This window comes from Arvicola amphibius, chromosome 5, assembly GCF_903992535.2.
Source record: "Arvicola amphibius chromosome 5, mArvAmp1.2, whole genome shotgun sequence".
Lineage (NCBI taxonomy): Eukaryota > Metazoa > Chordata > Mammalia > Rodentia > Cricetidae > Arvicola > Arvicola amphibius.
The window spans coordinates 138,609,609-138,631,082 of record NC_052051.1 but is presented as its reverse complement, the minus strand read 5'-3'; the positions used below and the strand labels follow the sequence as shown (position 1 = coordinate 138,631,082).

Genomic DNA, 21,474 nt, shown 5'->3' with positions numbered 1-21,474 from the left:
GTTTCTTAATTGCTGACTGACATAAGGCCACTGTGGGCAGGATCAGGTGTCTGGGCTACATAAAAAAGATATCTGAGCAAGTCAGTAAATGGTGCTCCTTTGTGATCTCCACTTCAGTTCCTGCCTCTGGGTTCCCGCCTTGAGCACCTGCCCTGGCTTTTTTTTTTTTTTTTTTTTTTTTTTTTTTTGATGATGGCTTATATAACCTGGAAGCCAAATAAGCCCTTCCCTCCCCCCGCCAGATGCTTTTAGACATGGTGTTTATTACAGCAAAAGAGAAGCAAACAAGAACACCTGGGAAAGGGGAGCTGTGTCTCAAGCTATAGGTGCCATTTCCTCTGCATGCAGAATGAAGTTATTTACCCAGTGGAACTCAAAAAAAATGCTTGCCAATTTGATTTTAAAGTTGAAGTAAAGAGAATTTAATTATGTGAGTAATATAGAACATGGTGAGATGCCCATCAAAATTACTTCTAGAACGTGAAAGTGTTTTCCTGTTTCAGACAACGTAGTTAGAGCAGCTGAAATATCTACGCCAGTACCATGTCCTGGAATACAGGGCTTGGAAATCAATGGGATCACCTCTCTGAATTAAGTATGCACAAATGAGAGCAGCTGACATCCATATAAATCAGCTCAAGTAGCCCTCTGTGTACCAGACCATTAAGAGACAAGCCGAGAAGAAAATGCAAATGAACGTTATCTGGGGGCATGCTTCCTAATGGAAGACATCCCTTAATACCTGCATGGAGAATCATGACAAAACACTCAAGTGTTTTGTTTTGTTTTTTTTTTTAATGCTGCTTCCCATTAAAAAGAAAGTATGATCCAGAAGTAGAACCTGAGGCTTCAAAACAAAACAGAACTTGAGATGCAGTGTAGAGTTATAAACAAGAATATCTTTTGGATACTGCCTCCAAACGGCTTCTATAGTCATTGCAAAACTTGAATACAGCATCTGCATCTCTGTTTGAATTTTTTTTTTACAAAACATAGGCATAACCACAATCTAATTCCCCAAATAAACATCTGCCAAGTACATATCCAACAAAATGAAATCCACTAGTAATTCCTGGAAAGAAACTCTAATCCCACCCACACCCAGAGCACACTGTAGCTGTGTGACCTTGGGGTCGTTTAGCCATGTGCATTTCCCGAGTGTTGACTAACTGTGCCTTAGGCACTGTAGCAGGCTAAGGAGAAAAGAAAGCAGGGCAAATCTTGGGGTCTCTGGTTGCTGTGATCTAGTAGGGAAGGTCGTGAATGTCCTACATCGACACAGCAGTCAGACACAGTTGCTTTCCTTATGAATATCAAATACTTTTGCTTCCACATTTACCTACTCTTTGCTGCCAGCATTAATGCTGTTCTGGTAGACATTCCTTAATATCCACATGCCACTAGGAGAGCATCTCCCTTTGAGAAATATGTGTCATGAGGTAGAGTACCTAGACAAATTTGAAAGTTTCAATCTCACCTTTTTTCTTTACCCTCTGTACTCTTGCTATAGAACCGCATAATGGGCTCCCCTCTAGCTCTGAGTTCAGTCATGTGACTTGCTTTCATTGATGGGCTGACAGAGACGGACGGTTATTGATTGAGTATTTTAGCTCTACCATAATAGAGCATGGGCAAACCCCTCTGTGACCAGCCTATATTAGCTGGTTCCTGCAGATACATGAGAAATAAGTATTAATTGTTGGGTCCTATGAGTCTGGAGGTAATGTGTTACATATATTTAATATAACAGACCTTCAGTAACATACGTACTTCATATGCTTTCTTACCCCTAAACACCCAAAGGCATCTTGCCTCTTGGGTCATTATGCTAGGCCGGGGTTTCTGTGGGAAAACTGTGGAGATACATCCGTCTGCTGCTACCTGACAGTTACTTTACATAGGTCATGTCTAATACCTACATGTGCTCTCTAAGATGAACATATTACTCCCGCTTGATAAGGGAGAAAACTGAGGTTCCGGGAGATTGAATTAAAATTATACAAAGGTAAAGTTATATACCTGAGCCTGTATGATTCCAAACACAAAGATCACTCATTACATTATGTGCCTTGTAGCTCTTACTGATTTGAGCAGCCAGGGTAAGGGCCAGCAACATGGCCCTGGGACCATAGGGTAGAAAATAGTGAACCAAATTCCATAAGTTGTCCTCTGATTTCCACCTACATCATGGAGTGTGTGTGTGTGTGTGTGTGAGAGAGAGAGAGGCGGGGGATTTTTCTTAAAAGATCAGCAAGGGGGTTGGAAGAAATAGAGGAGAAAGAAAGTGGAGGGGCAGAGGAGAGTTTGCTCCTTTAACCCCCTTGGAGCAGCCTGGGAGAGAGGGTGCCTCAGTTGAGGCCCCTCCCCCCAACTAGAAAAGGGATGTTTGTACATTCATACCCTCAGGATTTTCAGAACTCTAAAGAGACAGAATACTTGGGCTTCTCAGCTGGCATGGCTTAAGGTGGAAAAGCCAACTTATCTGTAATGAGGATTTGCTTTCCTTCATCCTCCAACGTACCCACCTACCACTTCCCATGATGACTTTTAAGGGGCTTTCCAGAATCTACCTATGGAAACCTCACTCTGAGGCTTTTGATGGAGAACTTCCTGGGAAGGGGTGGTGAGCCCAGCTAGCAATGCCAGCTCTTTGGCAGACAAAAGGCTGAGGCAAGAGAACAAAGGAAGGATATGATGCTGTGTATACCCTGACACTGGTGCCCAAAGAGGAGGGCCATTGACATACCCCTAGGTGGGAGTCTAAGGCCCTCCATGGTGGCCTCAGAACTGCCTCCTTTTCTGCTCAAGCCTGTCATCTCTCAGCCTCATGATTAAAGGGAGTTTGATTTGGCTATGCCAACCACCCAAGTGACAGGCTCTTAAGCCGATCGTTTAACCTTACACACCTAATTATCAAGCAGCACAGTGATGCATCCAATGTCAAACATCAAAAAATAAGCCAAGGCGGTAGTGGCACTCTGTAGGCAGAGGCAGGCAGATCTTTGAGTTCGAGGCCAGCCTATGTAGAGTGAGTTCCAAGGCTGCCAGGGCTGAACAAAGAAACCCTGTCTGGAAAAAACGAAGCAACACCCAATGGCCTTAAAAAGCTTGAATTTCAGTACTTCTTTCAGCTCTGCTCTTGCTCTTTGTAGTCTCTTATGCTTACAGTGCAGAGCTGTCGGAGCACAACTCAAAAGGGAAAATATCACAGTGCAATGAATTGAATCCAGGCAAGATGCATAAATGGTTTCACTATTTCTTACTAAAGTGAAGAGGAAATCCTACCCAACAACACATAGATATTGTAAATACAATAGTGGATGTATGCACTTAAATCTTTAAAACTCAGGGATAGCAGACGGGGAAGCTGCTGGACATGGTGGCTCATGCCTTTCACACCAGCACTTGGGAGGCAGAGGCAGGCAGATCTCTGTGACTTCCAGGCCAGATACTGTCTCCAATATTTAAGCATATATGGTTAATTTTCTCCCACTCTTAATTATCTGGTGCAGCACTATGCCAGCAAAACTACATTCATCCTAGAAATGTTGAACTGCTGAGTTCCAAAGCTACCTTGTAGCCTTATTTATGCATTTGCTTGTCAACATATAATAAAATTAAAAATAAAAATGAGATTAAGTTTATAAATAGAAAATTGTGACCTCTGACTTTGTTGTTTTCAGCAAACTAAGGCAACAACAGTCTAGAATTTGCAGTATATCAAGTTATGTTCACTTAAATATAAATTTAGATTACCAATAATTAAAATGATTTATAAGTTAGTCTCTCTGATTTGCTAAGCGGGCTGCTGGCCCTGCTGCTCCAAGGTGTGCGGCATTACATATCCAGCTTGGTATTGAGGCAAAACAGTCTTTGCTAGTAACCTAGCCACTGTAAGCTTGGTTTTTATCCTCATCAGACTGGCGTATGTCTAACTGTGGGTTAACACTGATACCTACTTTTAATTATGTAAGCAGACATCTCTATCCGAGACCTTACTGCTTCTAGAAAAGAAGACCCGTTTTAAAAGAGCTGCTAAGAAGAGGAAAGGGTTGGAACCAGAGCTCAGTTGTAGAGTGCTTGCCTAACATGCATAAGGCCATGGGTTCAATACCCAGTAACAAAAAAGAAAACGAACAAATAGTAGACATATGCAAACATATACAACCTACTCTTGAGATGACTGTGGAAAATAGATTTTATAGTCCAGTATGACCACAGACAGCAACCACGGGTAACAAGCATATAGCTTTCTCCCTAAAGCCACAGAGAGGGGAGCCACAGGGAGAAAATAGAGGATTGTCAGATCAGCCAAGATGTTATATTGTGCAGTCTGGGGCAGATGACTATATCCAGACATTCAGGGACTCAAGGGGGGAAAGAATAGGTCAATTCAGCTGGAATGATTTCATTAGGGGCGAGTGGAGGAGGCAAGGGAGGATGAAGAAGAGGTGATGTATTCCAGGAAAGCAGATACGCAAACACGGGGGCATGATAAACAGGAACAACATGTGAAAGGAAGCAGAGCTGTCTGCCTGGCGCTGGCTACCTGGGGGAGCGAGGCATGGGAAAGCGGGCTCCTTTTGGGGTGCGTGTCACTGTATTCTCCTTGTCTCGCTGTTCCTATCTGAAGCCCGACTAAGACTCCACTCTATGACTCCCTTTAAAATAAATCTTCAAATTAGTATGTTAGCTTGGAGGAAAATGGTATTGATAAGAACTTGAGAATGAGAACTGCTCAATACCTCTAAATGGTGGAACAATTCTGGTTAAGATTTTCCTAGAATATTATGTAATAACTTGGGGAGGGGAATCCATGATGGGCAGAAGTAGTATCCTATAAAGTATTTCTAAATTTATTCACAAATACTTACTGACTTGGTGAATGTTGTACCTAATCTTTGTTCTCTTGAACTTAATCAAAGAGCGTCACATCGTCAAGTGAACAGGTGCCCAGGAAGAGCAGCTCACAGATATCCCAATTCAGGAGACCAGGAAGATTTTCTTAGAGCTAAGACCTCAATTGGTTGAGTAAAAGGGAAAAAACTCTGGGCCAAAATATTGGTCTGATGTTTGAGGAGCTCCGGGAAGAGCAGTTTGTGTCTAACCCACAGTGAGTGTATGGGGATGTGGGAGAAGCTGGTGGCAGGTCAGAACACAGAGCTCAGAACACACAGGTCGTAACACACAGGTCAGAACACACAGGTCAGATCACACAGGTCAGAACACACACACAGGTCAGAACACACACACACAGGTCAGAACACACACACACAGGTCAGAACACACACACAGGTCAGAACACACACACAGGTCAGAACACATACACACAGGTCAGAACACACACACAGGTAAGAACACACTCACACAGGTCAGAACACACACACAGGTCAGATCACACAGGTCAGAACACACAGGTCATATCACACACACAGGTCAGATCACACAGGTCAGAACACATAGGGTCAGTGTGTTCCACTCAGGGACCTGGAGCATGTTTCAAGCTATAAAGGCTGATCAAGATGGGGTCATATTTAGATTCCAGAAAAATCACTCTAATTTAATCCTGGAACATGGATGACAGAGGGTAACCCTGGTGACAAACCAGTCAGAGGCTTCTGGTGTATATTGGGCCACTATCAGAAGTGAGCAACAGGCATACATATTTAAATGTTGTAATCCACATGGCTAATTTGTGATTGACTGATGGGAAAAGAAGAAAAAAAAAAACACCTGTGTTGACATTCTGGCTTCCGAATTAAAAGCTTGTATACTTGGTATCGTTATTCAAAGATTGAACAAAAAGTCTCCAATGTGGTGACCGTTGAGTCATGCTGATGGATAAGTAAATGGGTTTACTCTAAGATAAATTGTGCTTGAGGCCATTTAGGCAAAGCAAAGATGTCCCAGCAGATGGAAACGGGTTTCTGGAGCCTGAGAGGAACGGAGAGATACCAGAGTTGGAGAGAGTCCCGAGGTCCTCAGTATAGGGAGATATTAACCACATCGATAAGATCTTCCAGGGTGAAGAAACACAAATGGCCAATTAATATTTGAAAAGTGTTCAATATCCTTAGCCTTCAGGGAAATACAAATTAAAACTGTGTTGCGGTTCCATTTCACCCCAGAATGGCTCCCATGAAGGAAACACCATGGTGGCAAACATCAGAGAGGCAACAGGGGAACAGGAACCCTTACAGCTGACGGAAGTGCAAACGGGCAAGACTGTGCAGAAATGACTGTGGAGTTTCCCCCAAAAAACTAAACATAGAACGATGGAGGACTCTCATTGGCTAATAAAGAAACTGCCTGACCCATTTGATTGGCTGGCCCTTAGGTGGGTGGAGTAGACAGAACAGAAAGAAGGAAGTGAGGTAGATGGCTCAGCCAGACTGCCGTGCCTCTCCTAGGGGAGAGAGATACGATGAAGCCAGCCACCAGGACAGACGTGCTGAATCTTTCCTGGTAAGACACCACTTTGTGGTGTTACACAGATTATTCGATATGGGTTAGTCAAGATGTGAGTAAAGAGGCTGAAAATAATGGGCCAGGCAATATTTAAAAGAATACAATTTGTGTGTTGTTATTTCGGGGCATAAGCTAGCCAGGAGGCCGAAAGCCAGGCAGCCTGCAGCTCCTCACTACAATAGAACTGTAGGAAGCCTTGAGTGAGTGAGGGGCTGAGTGGGTGTGTGTTTGACATTAGCCAGCCATGGGAAGGACCCTGGAGCCTCTTCAGACCCATGGGAAATGCAAGGCCTTCCCTTCTGGTCCATGTGTGGATGTGGAGAGTGTGTGCCGAAAATGTCTACCATAGCTTTCTCCTCCTGGATAGTTACAGACCAAAGACTGTTCTATGTAGAGACTGCTCATACTGAGATTAGCTAAACCTGTCTCCTTGATCCACCTGTACACTATAAACCCCACCTCCACATTCAGCTGTAGGTAACAACCCTGCCTCTGTGTTCAATTCTATGTAATAAACACTCTGAGCTTCTGGGCTGCTGTGGTTTCGCCACCTGAGAGCCCAGACCACCCAATCCCAGCTTTTCATACCTCATGTGAAAGGGACTATTTGGGAGGAAGGAAGAGAGCCTGCGAGAGCCAGGGAGGGAGGAAGGACAGACAGCGAGGAGAGGACTAAGAACAAAGTGTAATGGTATACATTTACAAATATGTTACAATGAAACTCATTATTTTGTATTCTTTAAGATAAAGTTTAAATGAAAATATTAAAAAAAGAAAGATCCTCAATTTTGAGTATGATAAATGAAAAAAAAAATCAAACCGCTTAGAGAAAAGCACCACACTCGAGGGAGGCGAGAAAGGAGGCTGGGAAGGTGTACCCAGATAAAGTAGGAGAAAGGCGAAGAGGGAGGGAAGGGAGGGAGAATAACGTGTTAGAAATCAGTGGGAAAAAAGTTTAGGGATGAGGGTGGCCAACAGTTTCAACTGCAGAGACCAGGTAGTAATAATAATAATAAGAAGAAGAAGATATTTAATGTATATAATACACACACACACACATTAAACTGAGATGTGAACTTAGATACAAAGACAGTGGTGGAATAAGCAGGAGCAGGTTTGGGATTTAGAAGTTGCTGGGACCAGACTGCCTAGCACTGAGGACAACCACGGAGGCAAGAGACACATAGAGCTACAATAACTCTTTACAGAAATGGAGGAAGAAGATGAAGGTGGGCTGGGTGGGGCACATTTTAAAAAGTAGACAGAAGTGAGGAGCCGGAAAACGCTGACATAATGAAGCCAATTGAAAGGGAGAGGTAAAGGAAGGGCGGGGTCCTGAGGAGGGGAGAGCCAGAAGCCGAGAACATGTCAGCAGATTTAGCCTTCCATACCAGACCACTCCTCCCTCCAGAAAGATGGGAAAAGGACCAGGGGTACGACACTGAGGGTAAATAACAAACTGCTCTTGTATCTTGAATGTGACTTGAGGTGAACTTTGGTACACAGTAGGAGACAAGTGGATCCATGAAAAAAATTTCCTGGATATTTTAGAGTTAGGGGTCTATGCCATTGATTTGGAAATAATATGAAGCTATTTAATCCCATGTGTCTTTTAATGTTTAGAGTTAGAAACTATAGAAAAGGCCATACTACATGCATCTTGTCAAAGTATATTTTAAAAGCCCATACTGAGTTCACCACAAAGACAGTGAATCCAGTACTACATTTTGCAGTGTTAATGAGAGAGAGAGAGAGAGAGAGAGAGAGAGAGAGAGAGAGAGAGAGAGAGAGAGAGAGAGAGAGAGAGAGATTTTAAAGGAGCCATGAAAACTGTTGGTGTTTACTAGAAAAGATTTTAAAAGCATAACCCAACAGCTGCTTAGAAACAGATGTCTGAAAATTGAGATTACGCAGCTTGAAGAAACCACCTTCCTCAGAGCTATTTGAATGCACTCAGATCTGGATTTTAGACATGATCATCAGTTATCTTCATAAAGAGCCACCTAAATTTCAAAATGGATTGCTGGTAGAAAAGAGCCTCCTGCATTTTGCCCTTGGCCTTCTTTTAAGGGAGTCACTTCTGTCCCCAGGCTCTGCCTCCCCAACAGTCACTTAGTAATAGATTAGGCCAAAGCTGCAGTCCCTTGAAATCAAGCAAAAGAAGGCATTGCATGTTAATTAGTTTGGGGAAGTCAAGGGATATTTTCCTAAAACCCAGTGAGATGTAAATTATGTGACCAATGGAACTTGCCTGCCAGGATCTGCCATCAGTGCCTAAGTCAGCTCTTACCCTCCACCGGGCAGCCTTAGTGTCTTGGCTCTAGGCTCTTTCTATGAGAGGGAAAACCTGATAGTAAATATCTTCTTAAATATCCAATGATATTTGAGTCACCAGTGACATTTGAGCAGCTAAGCTTGGACCCTAGGTTTATATGAGTTAGTGTCACGTAAGTGGGTCTCTCTGAAAAATCACTGTTGATTTTCCTGTAAGAATGCTGCTAATTATGACGAGACCTGTGTTTTCAAAAACCAGAAGCACGCAGGTGGAGAGCCACACCATACTTGGGGGAAAGGGCGACTAGGCAGTAGAGCTTAAAAGAGACCCTACATCTTAAAAACCATGTTGAGAGTGTCAATCAGTGACTTTGAAAATAACAAGGAGAGAGAAAAAGCTACATCCTGACACAAAAGCACAGACACTCGCCCTGCTCTTCCCCTTAGGTGAGTTTTTCTTGTTTGGTTTTTTTTTCAAGCATCTTCTCACCCTAAAATCATCCAGCATAAGGAAAACCTGAGACCCTAGTTTTTTTGCTCTGGTCACGAAAATATTTAAGGCTGGAGCTACTACATTCCTACTCAGACTTCACGCCAGAACACTCTGTGGTCTAGGCTGGGGGTCCGGCCGCCAGGCACAGCCACTGGAGGGCCCTGCTACCTGGCGCTGTTCGTGGTGCTGAAGCTCTTTAGGCGTGAGTCTGCAACCCACCCAGAGGTACAGGGTGGGGTGGTGGTGGGGCGGGGTGAGGCTCCTGGCTGGGTGGACTTGAGGAGACTTTGGAAACAGTTGCATCCCATAGAGCTACGGCCAGCTCCACCCTTAGACTTCAAGTTTGCCTCACTGGCTCAGGTCTGTACTTTTCTCTTCCTGGCTCTCTCCACACCCCCTTCTCTCTTTTACAGCATTCTATTTACCTTTGCACGTCAGTCATGGCCTTCCCTGGTGCCATCAAGTGTGTCATTCTCCTTCCACAGGTAATCACTTCTCTTTGGTCCCACACACGTTTCTTGTTTTCTCTGCCACTCCACCCCAAACACCACCCAACTTTAGCAGGATAGTGTTACCTCAACAGCTCTGTGGGCCAAGACCTCACTCCAGGCAGAAATGGTCATTGGCTTTGCCTTGGCAATGAATTAGAAGAAGAGGATGGATGCTCAAATGAGCATGCAAAGATGCCCTTATGATATATCTAGAAAAATAGTTTATGCAACAGGCAGCAATGTAGAAGGTGAGGAATGAGACACTCTACTAGAAAGGAAGTGTAAGGGAAGGGGCTTTGACCTTGGGTGAGGTGCCACGAAGCAGACTGCTGGTCAGAGACTTCTAGCAGATGAAGCTGTGGTTACTACTGTCTGTGTGGCAAGACTTAACTCTGCGCCTGCCCCAATCCTACCTTCCGCTGGATCCGAGTAACGTATCCATACTATGTTTCTGCTAAAAGCATCGTGTGCACAGTTCTATTTACTGTAATGCACAGTGATGGAGGAAACATAAATAGAACAGAGAGGGTTAGTCGGGGGGGGGGAGGAGGGTGTGTGTGTGTGTGTGTGTGTGTGTGTGTGTGTGTGTGCGCGCGCGCGCGCGCGAGCGCGCGCGCTCGCTCGCTCGCTCACGCATGCGCAGGCACACTGGGGAGCAGATCAAAACTGTTTAATCAGCAATAACATGATTCAGCAGTTGAGAAATGTAAACACGTGGTGAAACTGCTAGCATTGGTCAAACCCTAGAAGCACCCAAAAGACGACAGCAAACTCCAAGGCAGGCAGTGCCAGCAAGGCACTCCCTTGGACTGGAAGCCGAGGCTGGCTCCACCAGTAGATGACCAGTAAACAAACAAACAAAAATGCCTTACCCTGTTCTAATGGATCACATTATTCCAAGGCCTAAGCCTTCATCCAGGCCCCTGCAGCTGCTCTGCAGGTCAGACTACCAATAAAGCAATTAGCCAATGAGAAAACTCTTCTTCCTGGAGGGGACCTGGGGTGTGCTGCAGTTGCTGCACTTTGCTTTAGGTTTTTAAACAGGCAATACAGGTCACCCCGAGCCCCTTATATCAGGCTCCAGGATAGGGACAGCGAAACTGTGTGTTTGTGAAGAGTGCTATTTTAAGGGGCTAGTCCCTTGTTCAGCACAGCCTAGCGAGCCCACGGCTTCCTGTTCAATTAATCTGAACCATAGCTGAACTCTGCCCTTTGAACTCACTCGGCAGATAAATACATTAGCTCACCTAAGGAATCATTAATATTTTTCAATCACATAAGATGAACACGAATGTCCAAAAACAACCCAAGAGGTAGCCAATTGAGAATAATCCATGTGCCATGTTAAAAAATATCGCAAGTGGAGTTACTTACAGAACACAAAGGGGCCAGAAAAGAAAGGATGGGATTGTGCCAATAGTTCAAGGGACGAAGGGACTTTCATTTTCATATCTGCAAGCAAGAAGAACACTGAGCCATATGCAGCAACGTCCATTTCATCTACAGTGCTCTCCAAGAAACCCTGTACTTTATTCTTAAACTGGCTTCTACTGTTTCCATCAGAGCACATGGCTCTAAACCCCCACTTCTTAAGTGGTTTTGGTATCCATGATCATATATGGAGTCCAAGATATTGCACTTGGAAGGACAACTCTATTCTTGATTTGCTACAAACAAACCAAAATAATTATTGTGGCACCAATGGTGTTTTTACATGAGCCAGGTTACACCAGCCAAGTTAGTGGTTTGGTTGAGATCACCCTAGATTAGGAAATGGTATTGCTAGTTTATGCATAGAAACTGATTTTCATTTGTGGAAAAAGTGGGTTGGGGGAGAAAGATGCTAAATGCATCTCATTTATCTTTATCTCTGCATGTCATCTCGGAATGATCAAAACATCCCTAGCTGTGTCACTATACATTTCAGTCTGATTTAATTTCACTTCCCACAATTCTGACTCCCGACCCCCTCCCTCTGCTTTCATTCCCCTTTTCATTTTTTGTTTGGCTTGGAATGTGGGCTTAATGCCCAGCTATCCTAGATGAGAACACTTAGAGGAATATCATAAGCACGAAGGGTAAATCTATTGAACGAGGGTCTTTAACTATGTGGTTTCCTTAAAGGGAAAGGTTGGATCAATAGGATCAATATGAAAGGTTTCCCTGGCCCTGCATAAAAGGGTAAGGGCTTCTCTTTTCACTGGTTTAACTTTACTCTCTGACAAATGCAAATCAATGGATCTGTGTTTACAACAGATTCCCTAACAGACTCAGCTTGGGCAAAACCCAAGGCCTCACCCCAAGGGTGGGGAGACCAAGCTGCCCCAGGGAGATGCTGTAGGGAAGGATGGGAAACATGCTGGAATAGCCACCAAGCAACAACAGGTTTACTGCATGTTCAGATCCCACTGCCTGTGACCTCCCCAAAGAGGGGAGCAAGATGCAAGACAGGCAGGTTCCTTTAAGAATGCCCAGGCAATATAAAGTCATGTTCTGGGATCTGGTGAGCCAGTGATCTAGGTTCCTATCAATACAGATCTAAGAGGCCAACTGCACAGAAGCTGTACTGAAGAGAGATCTACAGCCAGAGAAGCTGAACATCTGAGCTCCATGAGCACTCATTTTGCCCTTTCTTAGGTGGTAGCTGGGTCTTCTCAGTAATGGCCAGGCAAACCACGAAAATCATGGGTTCTTTCTCCGTTAATTTTTACCTTTCCCTTTAAAAATGTGGTGCCTTCCAGAAATTACACGATTTCAAGTCAATACCAGTTACTGAGAAATTATTTTTCTTCCTACAGGAGAAAGTATATGTATATTTGATTACAGGAGCCAAAGTCCAATGCTGATTAAATTACATTGGAGGTGTGCTTCCAACCCAAACACAGTCTGCTTTTTACAGAAAGAGTAATGGATCCCCACGTGGTGACAGAGGCACCAAGGAGGAATGCCGAGCCTCCTGGGCAGCCCTCTGGGACAGGGATTTTTATTCATAACAAGCGACCACAGCTTCTAGGAATCCTGCTTTCTGAGTGAGACAATCTCTGTCTCTGTACCTTGTCCACCAGGAATCACAAGTCTGGGATACCTAGCCAACTTCCCTGCCCCCTACCTCCCTACTCCAACACACCCTGTGTGATCTTTACAGTCTCTATTTTGCCCTATACTTGAGAAACATCTCCCTCAAAGGCACTAAGGGTGCTTGAAGGGAGGGTTGGACTGAAGAACCCTGGTCTTATCTCTCAGCAGGAGGAAGCTGCCCTGGCTCCTCTGCCCCAGACAGACTAAAGGACAGCCCAGGGCTTCTCTTGATGCACTCAGTCCAGGAAGAGGAGTTACTCCTCTGCAGGAAATGGTATTCCTCAGTTTGGTGGGGGAGAAAAGCGTCCCCCAAAGGGTGCACATCCAGAGAGTGTGCAGATGAAGTATGAACTCAAAGGCACTCCAGTCTCAGCCTCTTCCCCAGGGCCATTTGTCCAGATAATTATTTCTATTTATGCCCTCTTTGTTTCTCTTCCTTTGGTAAGAATCCAGAAACTAAATCTCTCTGTGTTTTTCTATGAGGTTTTCATTTCTCTAGGGATCCCCCCCACACAAGGATGATACCGCTTTTTGCAAAGATATTTTCTGACAACCCTTAGCACTAGCCATGACAGAAGCAGCACTTCCTTCCCAAGAGCTCTCCACCTCAGTCACTCTGGTCTCCGGTGCAAGTGGGTTTTTTAAAGAGAGAAAAAGCCAGAGAGAGGTGGTCATAAAAGAAATTCCTGGAAAGCAAGTCTTGGGTTCTGGGCTTTCTGGCCATTCCTGACTTAAGAATAGAGGGATTGATAAGACATTATGGGGACAAAGAGATTGTGGAACAATCAATTTAATCCTCACCCTACACCTCTCATCCGGAATCCTGCTGTTTAGATTCAAATGGGGTGGGGGATAAGCCAAGACTCTCATTCAACAAAGGCTCACATCAGCTCTCCTGGAGGGACAGTGGGCCAGTTGCCTTCCAGTCAAAAAGGAAACCATCGATGCTTTTGGGGGAATCTGGTGACCACATGGCTTTTAGGGAGTCTATAGGGTACTTTGTGATCTTCAAAACTAGGGTGCTCTGCGGGGGCTCCCTTGCTTTAAGAGAAGTCACTGGTGGAAAGATAAATGACCACTTGCTTTTCCCCCACATTTCAAAGCAGAACACAAGATTTCTATCTCTCTTCTCCCCCTCCCCCCTCTTGGGAGAAAGTAGGAAAACACCTCTTTGAAGAAAATATTAGTGTCTCTCTCTCTCTCTCTCTCTCTCTCTCTCTCTCTCTCTCTATATATATATATATATATATATATATATATATATATATCAGCTCCATTTAGCAAGGAAAGGGATTAAGAACGTAGCTCTTTCCTCTCCTCCACAGACGGAAAGGAAAAGTTCTAGAGTTTTCTTATCTGGCAAATTAGACGTGGGTCTCAGAGCAAGCCCCTCTTCCCCTCCCCCCAACCCCCTCTCCCCACACACACCCAGATGGGCCCTTGGCCTTAGAGTCAGGTGGGAAAGTGCGAGGTGGGTGTTCTCCTAGTTGCCTAGCCTAAGATCCCGGACACAGTCAAGGGTCAAGACGGAAGACAAGCTCCTTCCCCTGGTTGACCCATTTGAGGCGCAGAGCGGGCCATTCTGAGGAATGAAGCCCAGGCGTTTGTTGCCGAGGCGCGACGTTGCAGGCAGCTTTAGACACATTCCTTCTAAACTTAATCGAGAACGAATTTCAAAATTAAGGAGGCTTTCCCGAACAGTTTTGATGAGAGAGAGAGAGAGAGAGAGAGAGAGAGAGAGAGAGAGAGAGAGAGAGAGAGAGAGAGAGAGAGAGAGAGAGAGAGATTGAGAACACGAACCTGCCAGGGTCCCCCTTTGGACCAAGTACAACGGTCAAGGACAGGGAGAACCCGGGAGTGCAGAGAGTGTACAGGACGCGCACAGGGGTAAGGAAGGGGGTCCAGCCATCCCGCACAAGGCTAAGAAAACCTTAGCAAGAATGGAGCTGGCTCCGGCGACTGCTCATGGGAGGAGTTGTGGTCAGACCTGAGAACCCGGCCCCAGCTGGCGAAGTGGCGTGGCTGGAGCGCCAGGGATCCTGGGCACTGGCGAGCGCTCTTCTGGGAAGAGCACGCCGACGTCGGACTTACTGGAAACGTGCCGGATCAGGTTCCAGATCAATGAAATCTGGGTCCACACGTTTACGTTATTGTTGCCAGCATTAATGCTCTTTTAATCTTCTAAACATTATCAGCATCGATCTCCCTCCATATACACATTTGTTTGAGAAAGTGACATAACCACACGGTGGAAAGCCTGGAATAAAAATAAGTGCGCGGCCCCTCTAATCCACCGCTCCCGGCGGCGTGGAATACTTCTCAAGCTCAGATTCACTCAACTCCCTGGTGTCCCGCCTCCTCCGCAAGCTCCAGACGACCTCAATCTGCGTTAGGAAAGCATTCTTTGGGGACTAGGGACTTGAAGCGCTGACACCGGTAGTGAGCTTTGCAGTTATTAATCCGATCAGTCAGCAGGCTAACAGATCAGTCTGTTCTGTACGGACTTGTGTAGGATTTAGCCTCCCGGCTCGGGTCCCGGAACTAAGTCCTCGGGGAGTGGCGGTCTAGCCCCCCTCCCCGGTTGGAGAAACAAGATGGTGGGGAAGGCTGAGTGGAGGACAGAAGGAACTCTAAGGTGGAGGCCTTCTTCCAGCCCTTCAATTTATCAAAAACCGCTCTCCCGCGTCATCTAAACACCCGCACCGCGCGGCTGGAGACGCGCAGGTACGTGTGTCTGGGTAGGAGCAATCAACGCTCCGTCCATACCACTAAGGCGGGCGTCAAGTGTGTCCGACGACATCGGGCTGGTTAAGGGCCTTAGACCGCCTGAACTGAGTGGGCTCCATCCTGACTGTCTGGGGACGGTGTCTTGGAGAAGGCCGCACTGTCTTCCCGCAGTTGGCACTAGAGTCGGACTCCGGGAGGGCCAACCTCGGAGGTCACCTCCCAGGAGGCAGAAACCCGAGTTATGAAAGCAACAGCAGCCATGCTATTGTTTTCCTGCGTTGGAAGAAAAAAACAAACCCCTCATCTTTAAAACCTCGGTTTTCCACCACCTGGCGATGGACTCAGGTTCTTCCCTGAACCCTCGAGGTCCCTCTTAGCTCGCTTTTGTGCGCCGCGCAGAGGCCCTTGAGGATCAAAGCCCTAGGGAGTGTGCTGGAAACTGCTTGAGTTTGTCCTCAGGCCAGGACTTAATAAGAACCGCCCTGCGGGATCCCGTCTTGGGCCACTCCCAGCCTATTCGGCCGGTGGCAACCACTTGCTATTCTCACCACCCAGGGCGCTCAGAGTTTCTTTCTCAGACTTCTAAGTTGGGACACTCTGACATTCTGAGCTTCCCCAGCATCCTCCTGCGCCCTCTCTAGAGCAGCCTGGCCTTGGCTGTGCAGGTAGCAGAGAGACTGGGAGCGGGCATGGGCAGATTGGTGGAAGATCCAATCTTCCGGGTGACTGGATATACTTGACCTAGAGTTTGAAGATGGTGGGTACACCAAAGGTTTTTAACCCAGAGACCCTCAGACCCCTGTCCAAATGGGTCTCAAAATGATAAAAGGAGAGAGAGAGAGAGAGAGAGAGAGAGAGAGAGAGAGAGAGAGAGAGAGAGAGAGAGAGAGAGAGAGAGAGAATACCATATGAATGAACGAGAGAATATGAATGGGCAGCCGGATGTGGCTCCAGATCGTGTAGGTGCTGGACTGGGTTGGTCAACCCCGGGGAGTCGCTGGCTTGCTTAACCCCGGGTCCCAAAGGCCTAGGCCCCGGCTGCTTCCCAGCGGGGTTTCCCATCGATCAATAACAATCAAAAGGCCTCCCTTTTCTCCTCTCTGTGCTTTCTGTTCCCTACTCTACTGAGCACATAATACCTATTTACTTGTCCCGGCTTTTGCCGCAGTGTCTGAAGAGACTGATCTACTGACCCCGTACTGAAAAGCCTCCTATGTAATAATAACCACTCCACACACTTGTAGTTGCTGATAAAATGGCGAGATAAAAAGGCGAAGGCTCTTGTCCCTTTTCACCTAGGGTAATAAAACAGACTCACATTTAAATGTTTGAGCAAAGCCGGGTCCTCAGCGCACTTCTCCCTTAGGCGTCCCCGCCGAGAATCTCTCTCCACGGTCTATGGTCTGGAAAGCTTGCCTCCAGGTGCCACCAGGCAACTCTGCAGGAGTCGGGCTGAGAGACCCAGGTACCACACTCTTTCTCACGCGCTATCCTAAAAACTCATAGCAAGGCGAGGCTTAACTTTCAAGACTTACACAGGCAGAACCTAGCGTTTTCCAACAGCCTTGTCCTTTGCCCGACCGGCGTGAGGGGGCGGCAGCGCTCCGAGATGGGCCAGAGTAGAACAGCTGTTATCCAGCCTTTTACTGTACCCCAAAGAACAGCTGCCAAGTTCCTTCTAGCCCCCAAGCGCTGGAAGCCAGCCGAGGCTGGAGACCCCTCAGAGCTCCTGCTGTATTGGAGAGAGGCGAGTCTAAAACAAAAGCGTTACTACACTGGGAACTGTCGCCAGGCCTCCAACTTTATCTTTGCTAGGGGCCAGGAGCAAATCCATAGAAAATGTAGGAGAGGATTAAGAATAAACCAAGGGAGGAAAAAAAGATAAAGACGACTTTGAACTCCAAAAGTGTCCGCAGTCCACTGATTTTGAATGGAGTTCTCTGGAACAAATCTTTTTGTTTGTTTCTCTGTTTGCTTGTTTGTTTGTTTTTCTTTACCCTTTTAGATTGGCAGGGGAAGTTACTGAACAGTGAACAAAATCCAGCAGTGGCCAAAGGAGGGGGCTGTAGGCGGAAACGCCTCTTCCTCCGGAGCAGTGTGACCTAGTCCTGCTAGGCAACCTTAAGATGCACCGGACAAGCCCAGTTCGGTGGAGGAAAAAAGTCCTGGGGACCGGAGAGGACAACTGAGCTAACAGATTCAGAGCGCTAGTAAGCAGTGAGCGCCCGATTCAGAACCACGCGAGTCTCAATAGAGATTTTACGCAAATTAAGACCAACACTAATTGTTCTAGAGTGCCAAGTCTTTCCTGAGAGGTCCCAGTTAGGCTTGCAGCTGGGTATTGTATGTCCTCATCAGTGGGAGGTCTGGACACCTTGCCCGTCTGGGCCGGCGGTTCAGGCCTGGGGGTAGTACGGTCGTTGCACTCTCGGAAAGGGGTCTGCGTGCACAAAAGCTCCGCAACTGAGTCAGCCTGCGCAGTCCAGGCTGCGTCTTTCGCTCCTGCACCCACCGCCCACACCAGAGGTTTCAGTGTTCCTAGAACAATAGAGGGCTGTACCTCGCCTCTCGGCCGCTAGAGGAGGCACAGAGAGCCGTGCCCGCTCCAGAACAATGTAACCCGCTCGTTGACCGGTCCCCTGCCGCGGGCTGCTCGCCCTCCTTGCCACGCCGCCGCTAGGCGCACAATCAGCGCCCGCTTAATGCAAAGGCGGAGCTTACAGCCTGCTGTGGCCAAGAAACCTTAACTAACTCGCTTCTTAATTTCTCGGCACCTCTATTCGAGAGCTTAATCTCTCTTGGAGTACTGTCAAACCTCAACAAACCCTAGCAAAGGCTTGTAGCCCAGCAAGGGCTGCAGGCGAGTGCGGCAGGGGGCTCTTTACTCTGGTGTTTCTTCCTAAAGCTATGAATGCGGCCGCCCCAACCTTCGCCTTTGCACCCTTTTTTCTATAGTCAGTGACACCGGAGCCGGACAGACTCCGCTCTTTTAGTGGGTCATAAAGTCCTTGGGCTAACACCAAAGCCTCAGAGAGGTTCTGGCCGTTAGTTCCCGGAGCCGCAAGGGTGTACCTCCTGCCAATGGCCAAAGAAGTTTGCTTTGGTGGGTAGGAGGGGAGTGAAGAACTCTTTCCCCTTTCTAAGGAACAAAACTCCTAATAGTCAAAAGCATCTACATAAGGAGACTAGGCACCCTGGAAAACAGAAGAGTGTTGTCCTAAGAAAGTTCAAGTACACCGGTTTGGGCTAAGGGCAATTCTCGATTTGCGTTGAGTCCAGAAAACAGGGCTTCGAGAGGATGCTAAGAGACCCGATCCCGCCTCCCACTGTAGGAGGGGAAAGGTTGGTACACTGATAAGAGGACAGATGAAAGGGAGGGGGCAATGAAACCTCGGAGGCAATGAGTGAGAAAGCAAGAGAAGAAAAAAGGGAGAAGAGAAACAAGGAGAGAAGAGAAAGTGAAAATGGAAGAAAAAGAAAGAGAAGAAGGGGAAGTATATAGGAGAGAAGGGAGCACAGCTAAAGAACAGAGCCCGCGCACAGACCAGCCCCTGGAACACATACAGTTTCCCCCAGCAGCCTGGCTGCAGATGCCTTTGAGCTTACCTGCCAGGCGTAAGGCAGACATGCGCTGGAACTCGGGCTCCTGCAGCCACTTCCACATCCTGCGGAAGGTCTCCCTGCCAGATTTGAGTTTACTCCAGGGTTTGGGATTCCGGAGCAGGTCGGAGAGAGTCCCCTGAGACCGGCATAGAACCCTCTGTGCGAAGATAGCCTGTGGGATGCTGTAGCGCTTCAGCTCGGCGGTGATACGCTGGGCCACCTCTTTGGTGTTGATCTCCTCTAGCTGTCCCGACGTGGCCACCTGCGACCCCGAGGAGGATGAAGGGGGCCGCTCGCGGCTAGGAGCCAGCACTGGCCCATGGGACTGAGTATGGCCCGGGTGGTGCAAGCCATTGAGGTGAGACATCATGGCTGCAGGCGGAGTGCCCAGGCCTCGGGACAGGTGTTGCTCACCGCGGGTCAGCATGGCAGTGTGGTGCGCGTCGAAATTGGGGCTGAGCATTTTGTCGTGGCCCGGCGGACCATAGTTGGGCAGGCTCTGCTGAGCGTTGTGAAGGCCACCCAGTCCGTTGCCCAGCGGGGTGGCAGCCAGCGGAGACAGGCTCTGGCTCATACTAGGCATCTCCTTGTAAGGGCTATAAAGGTTGTTCATGGACGGAAGCCCGCGCTCGTCGCGCATGAGGGTGAAGCTGCCACTGACGTTGCCCGACAGACGCTGATGGTGATGGTGGTGGTGATGGTGGTGGTGAGGGTGGTGGTGAGGGTGCGGGTGGTGGAACTTGTCTGACACCGTGGAGATGGGTGGCAGCGGCTGGAGCGGAGTCAGCGTAGTGTAGGTGTTGCTCATGCCCATGCCTGGCGGGGACGAGTCGCAGGACATACTCATAGCGTGGTGCAGCGGGATGGAGAGCTCAGGCCGGTAGTCGCTGCCGTCCAGGATCGAGGCCATACTGGTGACCATGGCCGAACGCGATGCCGCGGCTGCCGCCGCTGCCGCGGTGCCCAGCTCCTGATGCGCGGCTGGCGGCGGCGGCGGGCCACGCAGCGAGCCAGCACCGCCGCGGCCCGCGTGGTGGGGGCTGGGGCTGGCCAGCAGCTCCTGTTCATGGCCCGGGCCCCCGCCCCCGCCCCCTCCGCCCCCGCCGCCGCCCCCGCCGCTGCCGCCGCCGACCGGCCCGTGCAAAGTGCCCAGACTTTCCATTGTCAGCTCCGGGTTCATGGCGCAGCCTTCTAGGTCTTTGGTGAGGCATCGATAGGCGGTGTAGGCAGCCTTCATTCAGTCCATCGGGGCCCGGGGGCGGTGGGAGCGGCGGGGGCTGCCGGTGGGCTGGCTAGGCACGCGTGGCGTGGTTCGGCCACTGGGCTCGGGGGCGGGCGTGGGAGTGCGGGAGTGTGTGCTGGGGCGTGCGTGCGGGTGTGTGCCCCGGGCTGCGGGCGGGCGCGCCCGGGGTGGGGGTGGGGTGGGGGCGGACAGGGCGTGCGTGCGGGAGAGGGGAGGGGGTAGGGAAGGAGGGAGGGATCACCGGGCCCCGCCGCTTGTGCGGGCGCGCTGCCTCGCCATGTCCGAGCCCACTCTGGCGCCGACGTCTTCTGTTTGGGTGAGCGGGAGCTGTCCAGAAGGGCTCTGCCGCTTGCGGGAGCAGCCAACCTATCCTCCCGGGCCCGGGGCGGGACCGTGCTCGATGAGCATCAAGAGAAACCAATCCGCTGTAGTAGGTACCTCGGAAGGCAGACCTTCTCGGAGCAGCTGCCAATGGATGTGGAAGGGGCGGGGACCAGCGTTTCAGGTTTGGCTGACAGCTCGGTTCGCTCCCCCCGCCCCCCATTTTTTTTTCTGCTCCTGGAACCAAGCGTCAAGGAGAAGAAGGGAGGAGAAGGGGGGTACTAGGGAGAGAGAAAGAAGCAAGAGTGAGGGGACCAAGGGGGATTATGTGAGAGATGCCTCTTTCTGGGCAGCTGCGATTTGGGTTGATTGCTTCGGTTTCTTTAGTCTCACCTCAAAGCTTTTCTTCACTCTTGTAAGCTCGTGGTACGGTAAAAACAAACGCGCGTCTCCTACCTAGCCACTTCCCGAGAGTCCCTCGCCGGGAGCTAGCAGTCTAGCTTTTAAAATACAGGCGCTAATGTGTTCTAATGCACGGTAAATTTCCGAGACTGTGATGTGCATAATCTATGCGGGGACGGCAGCTCGAACGCCTCGGCTGCCTAAGAGCTGAGGCCGGCCGCGGCGGAAGGTTCACACTATCGGCGGCGCAAGCAGCCCTAACGCATGCAAACTTAACACAATAACATCATTTAATTACTTGGCCAGCCCATAAATCTCCCAGTTATGAAGCTTCAGAAGGGCCCTTCTAGATTGCAAAGCAAAACTAAAATTCC

The 21,474-nt window shown here is 48.4% G+C and overlaps 1 protein-coding gene across 1 annotated transcript in view; it reads right to left on the bottom strand.

Annotated features, from left to right (window-relative positions):
• The window catches only part of Onecut2 (one cut homeobox 2), a 44,939-nt gene extending 24,421 nt beyond the window's left edge, over nucleotides 1-20,518 (bottom strand). Inside the window, exon 1 of the mRNA XM_038330520.1 lies at nucleotides 19,138-20,518. Coding sequence (XP_038186448.1) covers nucleotides 19,138-20,371 — 1,234 coding nt within the window. The 5' untranslated portion in view covers nucleotides 20,372-20,518. The remainder of the gene's footprint in view (nucleotides 1-19,137) is intronic.
• Between the last annotated feature and the right edge of the window lie 956 nt (nucleotides 20,519-21,474).